At 46.8% G+C, this 11,011-nt stretch overlaps 3 protein-coding genes across 3 annotated transcripts; 1 reads left to right on the top strand and 2 right to left on the bottom strand.

Moving 5' to 3' along the window:
• Window positions 1-4,032: 4,032 nt before the first annotated feature.
• On the bottom strand, window positions 4,033-5,220 carry ABOM_001311 (alpha/beta hydrolase; the record flags this gene model as incomplete). The annotated part of the gene is made up of 2 exons (XM_022528441.1): window positions 4,033-4,923; window positions 5,023-5,220. The coding sequence occupies 2 exons, from the start codon at window positions 5,218-5,220 to the stop codon at window positions 4,033-4,035; spliced, it is 1,089 nt and encodes a 362-aa protein (XP_022393794.1).
• A 1,244-nt stretch (window positions 5,221-6,464) lies between these two features.
• ABOM_001310 (40S ribosomal protein uS14) lies at window positions 6,465-7,073 on the top strand (the record flags this gene model as incomplete). The annotated part of the gene is made up of 3 exons (XM_022528440.1): window positions 6,465-6,680; window positions 6,754-6,777; window positions 7,017-7,073. Coding segments are annotated over 3 exons (297 nt in total), but the record flags the coding sequence as incomplete, so codon positions are not given.
• Window positions 7,074-8,076: 1,003 nt separating this feature from the next.
• Window positions 8,077-9,894, bottom strand: ABOM_001309 (putative ubiquitin C-terminal hydrolase Ubp8; the record flags this gene model as incomplete). Its single annotated transcript, XM_022528439.1, has 7 exons — window positions 8,077-8,193; window positions 8,270-8,476; window positions 8,527-8,952; window positions 9,008-9,336; window positions 9,390-9,497; window positions 9,548-9,784; window positions 9,843-9,894. 7 exons carry the CDS (start codon window positions 9,892-9,894, stop codon window positions 8,077-8,079), a joined length of 1,476 nt encoding a protein of 491 aa, XP_022393811.1.
• Between the last annotated feature and the right edge of the window lie 1,117 nt (window positions 9,895-11,011).

Raw genomic sequence — 11,011 nt, 5'->3', positions numbered from 1 at the left:
GGTTGACAGCAATTAAAGTCTGGACCTCTAAAAAAAGAATGGAAAGGAAAAGGAATTACGGGTGTAAATTACAAAAGAATACAAAGTAGAAGATCATCAAGGTTTTTGCATTCTGTAGGCCGCACGGAAATCAAATGCGCTGACAAAACTCCCAAAATGTACTTGTTGGAGGCTTGGAGCTGCCAAGAATTAAGGATATACGGAGTAAGGAGTAGTAGCGGACGCAACGTAATAATTGAGAGGTGTGAAAAAAAAAAATAAGAGCCCTTGGCATGGCTCTCGCGGATGCTCGGAGCTACCGGCTTCTTCCCATCATGCCGTGAAAGAAAAAGACATGACCTCATCCCAAGGTACCGGCTGGTTAGCGCTTGGCCTAGAGCCTGTAGTCTATGGGTTAGGCACTACTTCTCGGGTGTCTATCTCGACAACCATGCTAAACACAGTCTTACACAATATTACAATTTATAAAGAGAAAAACTGTCAACAAAGGACAAGAAAAAAAAAAAACAACAGCCTCAATAACACATATACAGCTAAGCTACAATTACCGAGTCAGAATTTTGTTATTGTCTACAGCGATAACATTGAAACAATCTTAGCTTTGGACCAGTCGCCTGACAAAGAATGTTGTGACTTTGTCCCCGCGGATTTTCCTTTGTTTTTATACTTATATTTAGGTTATGTTGTGTTATATTATTATATCTTATTTCTATTTTCTTCTTTACTCTCTTCTCTTACGTTAGGCAGCAGTTATTGTATAAACCAGTTGATCTCGATACGAGAAGGCCGAGCACATACCGCCAGCGGTCTGATTTGGCAGTGTAGCGCTGTTTGTCAATCTTTGTGGCTCCCAAGGGGTGCGGTGAGGCAGTCAAAACGATACAGTAAACATTCCTATCTAGAATTTCATCAGTTACCGCCATTGCCTTCTAAAGATCAAACATCATGCACGATAACATAGTAGGTGCGACCATCCGCCTTTCTTGCATACAGGGCTTTGTGGGGTTGCCCTAAGGATGGGGAAAGGCATACGACTAGGAAAAGACATCCATACTCATCTGTACTCCGAAATAGGTATATTTTACACCTACACCCCGTATGCCTTTCGCTTAAACGACAGCACGGATGATCATACGTCTTGCAAATTTATGCAATCTCATATCTTGACCAAGCTAAATGGTTGAACTCTCTTTGTACACGACGATCAGCCCAGCAACCAGTCAGGTCGCTTAACTGGGTATTCAAAGCGAAACTAGGGCCGAGACTTCAAGTTGTATACCCCTCTTCTGCATGAAGATCAAGCAACATACCATTATCACAGCGTGCCCTCGTGTACTCCTACATGATACCATAGAAGGCGTCGCTTCACACAGTCGGCGACTTAGCCGGAGCATACTTGTTATTGGTCCAGCTGAGAGGCACTTCATGTTGCTTATTGGAGGATTATACCTAGTTTTGCTAAAACCTTGTGGGCTGATCTCACAGCTAGCTGTCTATGATGGTGTAGTATGGCGCTCTAATGCAGGCAGCGTTGTACTAACCCACCGCTGCTCTCTTTTTCTATAATGGGCACCGTACAGTAACTCCTCCATGGGAGAATAAGTTTTTCTAAGTTAGGTTAGTTATTAGTGAGGGGCTGAGGGCTCTTGCTCATGACAGGACGTGCTTCCTCTTAGGTATAATAAAGGAATCCTATAATCCTCGCTGCCTCTATGCCAGATCGTATTTTCATGCCGCCAAAGACAGCCAAGGGACAACAGTTGTGATGGTCAGCAAATAAGATGGCCGGCTAGAGTACACAACCACAAGGCGGTACGGAGGACGGAAGTACTAGTAAGTACGAAGGATTACAATCAAAGCGTCGATCTCTACCAGTGCAAGTGCGGTCATCAAATTCATTCAACCCTCGGATGAGAAAGGGGGCCCACTAAGTGGGCCTCGCACGTTGACATGGACGGCCTCATTAATCATTTTCTGCCCTGTGACCGTGTGTTCTCATCTGACAACCCAACCGACGATCCTGTCTTGGCTGGTTGGCTGGTTCTTGGTTGGAGCGGATCGAGTTCTCACCTCATCCGCGGTCTTCCGTATGAACCCCGAACTGCGAGAAAAAAAAAATAAAAAAAAATAAAAAGAAAAGAAAAGGGCCATCCCAGTAAATTAAATCATTCCATCTGTTGGTCATCATGTACTCGGTACCACAACATATACACACGCACTTTTCCATCCAGACACACAGCTATTTCCTTGCGGAATTATGAGTTAGTGTTTTCAAAAGGTTCTGGAGCTTTCTTTTTCTTGAAATTTTTATTTAATTTTGATAATCTACACCTCTTCGTTGTTGTCGCTTATGCGCTTCCGCTCGAGTGGTGTGACTCATTCGCTCCGCTCTATTAGTAATTGTCACCTTGATCCTTGTCATCATTATTCATGTTGATCTCTTTCGTTCCTGAACGTTTGCCCTCGAGTACTTGGTACTCGAAGTCAAATATTGCTTGGCGACGACATCTAGACATCCCTAGCAGATAGAAGGGGCTTACTTGTACTGATCACGTCTAGTATAGAGTTAGACAAAGCACGCGACGGTCGACGAGTGAAAATGAAGCCATAGTTGTGATGGGGCTTGTACATACGGAATATGCATACATACATCACAGAAATTGTCCGTGCTGTTAGTGACGACCCACTATCTCGACTAACCAAAGGGTATGGGCTTGGCGATAATGAACGGCCTAGGGTGGTAACGGGAAATGTCACTGTGTATAGCTTCTCATAAGATCACGATTTTCCAGAGCCTTATCCTTCATATTTGCTATCGTCTTTGGGTATAGTGATAGCAACTCGGGAAGTCTTGTCGGTGGAATCTCACATAATAGGGAGTGATCAACTACTACCGACTACTAAGTAGGTTGACCTTAAATTGGGAACTCAAAAGACAAACCCTTTTAGGTTATTGGAGCTGAACGGGCGCTACCTGCCCTGTAAAACCATCTACACTAACCGTATCCAGTACCGATGGCCTGGCCGTCCGCTCCAAGGATGCCGATGTCTTACGGAGGCAGTTGACAAAGACACATGATGTATCAACTGTTGCCCACCCAATTTTCTTGCATCTGAAATGTACCGGAGTAAGACACACGGGGGCCTCACTCCGCAGATATTGACATATTATGTATGTGCGCAGTATATAACCTATTTCAGCCGCATGACGTATCCCCAGAAAAGTACGTCATGTGGGCTGACACCTCCCAAAAAGAGATTTCATGAATTATGTACATTAAAATCGACGGCACAATGACTCGTAAATCTTACACAAGCCACCCTCGGTCTGATCCGTGATAATCCCGACGTATCCTTCCATCGTCGCAAAATTTTTACTCTTCCTAGTAATTGCATCGGAAATCCGGCACCTGATGCTCGTCGTGTGGTGAGGACAATCTCCGAGATCGCCAGTGCTTCCCCACCAATCAAGATGGTCAATTCATCCTTTGCTGGACGGATACTAGTAGTCGCCGGACCTTCCACGGATCATTGTTTACCTAATGTGTACTAAGATTCAGGTGCGTGCTTTACCGACTAGGAGAGGCGCTAGGGGACTGTTCTTGTGTAAGTGGGGTTTCTATGGGTCTTGTGGTGGATGGGATCTAGAAGATTTTGAAGTGGAATCGGCGTTTGTTCTTGTATGCATGTGTTGTTTCCTCGTTCGCATTTTGAAATCGGGAAGTGCTTCCGTTTTTTCGAATGCGGTTAGTGTCCCATGTGGCATCGTGGTATTCTATGAAGCACATCATTCTTTTCCGTGCAGCTGGGATCTGTCTAACTGCAGCTTTCATTGACATTTTAAGTACAGCAACGCTGATGAGAGGAGAAATTTAAGCACTAAAAGCTATCACGGAATACTGGGACATAATATGTTACATCTATACAGACTTCATATATCACTAACAGGTAGTAGAGCTATCATTTCGCCCTCTTATGTTTATCATACCCGACGAGGACCAGGTAGAATGTTTCGTTGCACGAGTGGCTTGACTAAGTGTGACTGGAGCATGCCTCGAGAAAGTGAAGAATCTGGTCAAACCCCTCAGGCTCTTTGACCCAATGGCCGTCCTCCTCCGCCCCAGCGAACTCATGCCACTGAACAGGGATTCTAATCTGTTGTAAGACTCGAGCTGCTTGTCGACCCAGGTCCACGGACACCCAAGCATCGTCGGTTCCGTGGCTCAAAAATACAGGCGTTGATAAGATCGAGGCGTCGATGGTTTCCTTTGTCTGCGATGCCCCGGAACCAGAGATTGTGTTGAGAAAGAAACTAGTTACTGAACGTTGTGCTAGCTGTTCGCTGAGGGCATCTGAACTTTGAACCTGCTCCTCTATCTGTCGTGCAAACGGCAGCCAGCCGCAAAACCCCACAAAGCCACCAAGTGGCTGGTGGATCTGGCTGGTGGCACAGAACAATGTCCATAAGGCGGTTGCCATTCCCTGACTGATACCTCCAAGATAAACATGGCTGGTCTTTCCACCGAGGATTTCTATCTCGTGGTTCAGGATGCTCAAGATGTGGGTGACCGACTCCCTCAAACCAGCAATCTGCAGTTCCTGTCGTTCATGGATGTCATCCAAGGAGTATGCGTCAAACCAGACACACATTTCTTCCTGGAATCTGTCACTCCAACAATTGCGAGAGGTGGGAAATACCCAACGCCAATTCGGGAGGCAAGCGGCCAAATTGGGACCTTTGGAGGTTATGGAGGAGAAGAGCTCCTCGGCGAACTCAGGTCCATTACTACCGCGGCCATGGAGCAAGATGAATGTGTGCGTGTGCGAACTTTGCGGTAAGTGAATGTGAGGCTCGGGAAATTCCATTTTTTCGTTGTATAATACTCGGATTAGTGTTTGTAAGTTGGAGGGCTTCTGCAGGTACTTCGCCGCATTTATACCCCGCAATCCGCATCAAGTTGTACATTGGTATATATAGTACCGGCCAATTCAGCCACATGAAATCAACTGTTTTGGCCATACACCGATATGACGAGGCAGATAGGCCCGCCAGTCATCATAACCATCGGCGGGTGTAATTGTATTCAAAGCTTTCACGTATTCCCAGTACCCCGGATACCAGCCATACATCTCCCGATCAAGGATTGCTGTGGTTCTCACCGGGCAGCTTGAAAGACCTCTTAGGTTTGAATGCGGCAGCTGGGTAGTGATGGCCACCATTGTGTTTCGGGCGTGGAGATCAGCATGCGATAAAATCACTTGGTGACTAGATTATACATAAGATTCTATCATTATAATTTGCCCGGTCCAAGTACGTTGTTTGTTAGATGCAAGGAATGTCCTTCGGCAACATGCACTTGTTACGCACATCTTTGCATCGTCGGGGACTGCCACCACCGAGCACTGCCTGGGCCTCTTTAGCCGGGGTAGCAGGTAAGTGCCCGTACTTGTCCAGAATAGTTTCCAGCTGTCCTCTAGTCGAAACATTTTGGGCTTTATCTAGATATTTCCATTTCGAACCTAGCGGCCCTCCAGGGACTCGCAACATGAACAGAAAGATCCGTTTACCGTTTATTTGTTGAGGGATGCCATGTATGTCCGGTGATGGGGCATCTGGTGCTGGTGTTTAATGTGCTCCAACCTTGAGATGTGACTTATGTCAATATTATAACCGATTCTCAGGACAGGCTCCGAAGTGAGACCAAACACGCCAGTGGAGCCCACATGCTATATGACATCATTAGAGGCAACCAATGTGTGAAGTACTCCGTATGTCAACGATAATAGACAACTCTGGGCTCGCTCCGTCGTCGGATGTCTGTACCTGTGCTGCCCGCATCAAGGCTGCGCCTAACGGCCGCAAAATCTCGACGTCCTCTGGAATCCGACATTGGTATCTCATATCCACAATCTCGGACGGAATATTTGAGTTGCTAAAGACTGACATTGCTGATTTCACAGCCGAGTCGCGAGAAGCTTTTAATAGCACAGGATAAATTTTTGAGTTGATGTTCTAGGAGGCCAGCCATAACCATGGAAGGATATGCTTTAACTTTAGCGCTTATATTATCGAGGATTAGCTTGTTGACTTTGGTGAAGGCCTCTTCTTTAGCATGTTAAACAGAATCTTGCGGAATTGGGCTTTGTTGTATTCTCTGCATCATGGATAGTCAAGCACTGGATTTCTTTCAATGCGAAGTGCTAACCAGTCCAAATGGACCTGAAACATGTCAAACGATGCCTGACTACTCAGGCGACCAAGTCGCACGACTAGACCGTAGATTCATACGTCAATCGAATCAACACTAAATAAAGTAGCATCTAGCAGAGTACTTGGTAGTTAATAAAGTAATAGAAAGCGGAGAAACATACGCCCGCCGATCCCCAGAACGCGATAAAAGAGGGGCTAAACCAAAGACAGCAAGAGAAGACATCACATGACCGTCTTATCCTAACCCGCAGCCCAACAAAGTTTAGCGCCGCTCAAGCGAGCTGGTCCGAATCGGGAACAGAGAAAGCACACAACGGATTTTCCAACCCTAACATTCGTCTCCGTTCAACCACAACCGCCCAGCGACGACAACCCGCCTGCCCAAACACCGTCAACCCGTCAGGTTTTCCTCGCCGTCGAATCAATTCAAGATGACTCACGAGTCCGTGTGGTACAGCCGCCCTCGCAAGTAAGGACACCCATATTCCCCGTGATGACGATAAAATACATGTTGGCTAATGGTGGTTTTTCTACTGCGATAGGTACGGCAAGGGCTCCCGTGGATGGTATGTGAAGGCTTGAAACCGCAACCCCCCTCTTGGATGACGATGAGAACTTCGGGTTCTACAGTGTTGGTCGAAATAGGGTGATGGGACAGCTTGGGACTGATTGTGTGGTTTTGACGATTTAGCCGCGTTTGCACCCACCGCGCTGGTCTCATCCGCAAGTACGGTGTATGTGGAATATATCGATCTCCGAAGTGTTGTGATGGGATGTTTGAAACTGACCCGGGGTTATTTTATAGATGAACATCTGCCGTCAGTGCTTCCGTGAGAAGTCTCAGGACATCGGTTTCCACAAGGTTCGTGAAATGGCCTGCGCGATTGAAGATTACCACCCACAACCCAGCAACCACGACGAAAGAAAACATACTTGGAAGAATATATATATAAAGGAACACGTTGAGCTGGGGAGTGCAGGTGGAGACAGAAAGAGCCCTATCACTAACGCATATGCTTTACCAACTACAGTACCGTTAAATCAAATATCAACTGGAAATTCCTGTTCACGAAATTCGTTACGTCCTCGGCGCTCGGTAACAACCTTGGGAAATAGCGGAAAGGACCACCGATTCGATTCGCTTGGGATTCCGACGGGGAAACAGATAGGGAATAATAAAAGTTGTTGGAGGAAAATCATGCACGGATGCCGGTGTTGACAATTATTAAAGGTGTCATGTCGAACCCTTTTTTCTTTTCTCCCAATTCATACATGAATTGAAATGAGGAACTTTTCTGGAATTTATTACCTGGGCTCTCTTTATCTCTTTCCTCCTCCACAACTCCAGACGCGCTGGTCGATGACTGAAAGATCTAATGAGCACATGCTGTTCGCACTGCGATGTTGGTTTGTAGTGTCCGTAATGATCTCGGTAGAACTTGGTGCAATCATGACCGGTTTCAAATCACGGAAGCACCATGTCGCCTATTCCAGGGTGTTCCTTGCTATACCCAGCAGCGGTAGATTATTGGACATTGGGATACTGGTTGAGTTGCTTTTACATTCAGATGTCATGGTATACCATGAATACTCTGCATCTCGCCTATACCAGTAAAACAAAGTGTCTGATGAACCCTTGGATGAAATATGTAGATTGTCAACTTGTATGGATACTTCAAGCCAATGACACTGGCCATGCAATGGTTTAGATTTCTATACTAGTAGGTCGATCCTACAACAATGGCCTAACTGATTTAGATGCATATTGCAAAAAAATGATATAAACCCATGCCCATGGACTCCTGGCCAGAAAAGAAGCATGCGATGAGCAACTAATCCACACAATGTGGTAAATATAGGTCCTACTATTGCGACGGAGCACCGGCCAAGGACCGAAGATTGTAAAAGAGAAGATATGCATCGGCACTGAGGACATCGGCCTCCGTCACAGACGTAACTTGGTCATCGTTGAAGAGTATCCACTGTTCATGTTAGTGATGGCCCGCACTTCATAGTTGCTTGTTCACGCATGGTGACAAGTTGTGGCAAATGGGAAACAAACCTCATCACCCTGCCGGCAGTAGACGTAGTAATGCCTGCATCCAACTTCCCTTTATGCACCACGGCAGATGAAAGGTCATAGATATATCTCGATTTATCTGCGCGGGAGTTGGGGTTGGTCGTGTACGGGAGCATGTTGATAGACATTGGGAAGTCTATGCGGCCCTCTAGCTTCTCGGAAACCGAAAATGTATGTTCATAGCGCTGCAATAAAATCAGTTAAGAGTTTGGTGAGGCTCGATGTAGCGACACACCTTTAGTTGCATGCATAGAATTGCCGGCAATTTCTTAATGCGTAGTTGTTTGGTGGCCTTCTGAGCGCTCCCACCGCAACCACTGCAGTTGTAAACGCCTGCCATAAGTTTTTCAGGGGATGTGAAGCTTTCCAGACATCCGCTCAACGTCGGAGTGGACGAGGCCCCAGCACCACCCATAGCACGCTTCTTCGCCTGCACCTGGACATCCAAACTTAGATCCACCATTGGATCGTCCGTACGTGTGACATTTCCACACTTGTCACATGTTACACTACTTCGGAGCTTGCCGTAGAATGTCTTGTGGAAAAAGCAAGGGCAGCCTTTCTCATGGTTCTCGTGGTGTCCGTCAGTGCTAGAGTGTAGTTTGTCGACAAGAAACTGGTAGTATTCGTGTGCATCTTGTTGCTGATATCCCGCTAAGGCCTGCCGGAGTCAGTCAGTTGATCTTCACGTCGCTTTTAGAAGAAAGATGACGTACAGAACTTGAACGCCACGAGGCCAAAAGGAGGTTCAGGGCTGCAAACCCTTCTGCCTTGTCACTACTATTGAAATCCGCAAATGCTTCTGCAACAGCACACGCTATACAATCAGACAGAGTGCAGTCATGTGATTGATGCCCGCTTCCTAGAAAGTAAGTGTTGAGGATCGGGTCATGGAGGAGTGTCTGGAGAATAACATTCAAGTAGCATGTTTGTCCAAGGTTGAATAGCCCCCTGACACCTTGCTTTGCACAAGAGCGCTTGTTTGCATTACTCCTGACGTATAGCTCGTCGGTCGAGCTTTCGCTAAACCGACGTTTTTGAGCAACTAGATGCAATTTAGCAATGGGTAAGACCTCGAGGGCAGCGTGGCATTCATACGTTTTAGCGTGCTTTCTGCTTTTGATGATCTCAGTCTTTCCAGGCCGTAATCATAAACGAAGTCTCCACATCCCTGACAGAAGAGCGTGCGACTTCTTGATTCCATGTCTGAGGCAACAGTCAGCCAATGGCTTAGGTTACAAGCTTGACCTACTCACAGAATTGGTGACCGGTCTTGTCTGTATGGGCCTTTCGGTCACCATTCACGAATACATCGGAGCAGGTCAAGCACATGTACTTTGGTTTTAGAAAGGTGGTCGCACGTAGGCCTTTCTGTGTAGTAGCCGACTCCCCAGATCTGGAGCGAGGAGCTAAAGCATTATGTGTCTTGATGAATGATGCCCTGAACTGGTCACCCGCACCTCCATCCTGGGAGAGTTGCGCCGTAAGATGCTCTTCCAGGCAAGTTAGCATTGAAGACAGGTGCTAGGAACTTCCAGGGTGACCGCATACCGCAACCAAACTCAGCCTCGGAGAGGAGCGACACACAAGCTACGCTAGCCATTGCGAGGTGGGATTAAGGGGGTTATATGTTGTACCAGACGTATCAAAAGAGCTGTGCAGCCAAGGATAAGCCCGCGACACCGAAGAACGATTGTAGGTATATCACAGTAGGTGCCAAGGGATCCTTCGCATAGATGGGAAGAGAGTGACGTTGGCTTCAGCTGCAGACACAATGGAAATCCATGGATTGAAACGCCGTCAAGTACCTTGGCTGTATCACATCAGCATCATGGTTCTTGGAGGCCTGCTCCCAACAAATAAAAGACCTTGAACTGCAGTAATTAGAGAGTGTCTGAACTGGGTGTGGTGACCGCAAATGGTTTGCGCGGCCACTGTGTTCCGCCGTCGGCTCCGTCCCGAACGCTACCCCAGATAAGTAAGGTCCTTAACTCCGTAACACCGGGTTCTGTCTCTAGACTGCACAAGACCCCCGAACGGAAGATAGATTATAGAAATGTGATATAAGACAGCCCGAGTATGGTCCTTGAGAATGTTTCCGCTGAGACCTTGGAATGGCGATTGGCACTGGCGACAAAAGCAAAGGCCATGACAGATTGACAGATCCTTTTTTTTTTCCCTCCCGCAAGGGTTGCGACTTTCCGAGCGATAAGAAACCGGGATTGCATTTGATCCGAGAAATACGGTACGTATCGCTATGCTACCTACAGAGTAGTGTCACCACATGACCCCGAACACCATCACCTGAAATGATAGTAAAACTATTGATTTACGATCGTCTGTAATTATATCCTTGATATGGAAGTGGCCAGTGACTAGATAGTCACTACGGCAAGAACTTCTATTCTGCCTTGAGACATGAATACCTAGACTCGAATCTACTGAATTTAGATGGTAGTACTAGGTACAGGAATCTGCTGAGATTCGGCTATTGCGTGAAGGTCCAGCCCTTATATAGAGGTATCCTCGTATGTCCAAGCAGTTTGGTCGCTCAGAAACAAAGGCATGGTGGCTAGAATAGGTTGTCTCCTTGGGGTAAGTCCCGATTGGACTCTCTGGCATGAATCAACCACTCCCCTAACCCATCGGTGCTGCGCGAGTTTGTCAGGTCTCACCAGGACATGCCGATGGTATACCGGCTAGCGGTAGGTACCCTTTGT

Source organism: Aspergillus bombycis (assembly GCF_001792695.1).
Source record: "Aspergillus bombycis strain NRRL26010 chromosome Unknown contig00005, whole genome shotgun sequence".
Classification (NCBI taxonomy): domain Eukaryota; kingdom Fungi; phylum Ascomycota; class Eurotiomycetes; order Eurotiales; family Aspergillaceae; genus Aspergillus; species Aspergillus bombycis.
This window is presented reverse-complemented; position numbering and strand designations above follow the sequence as displayed.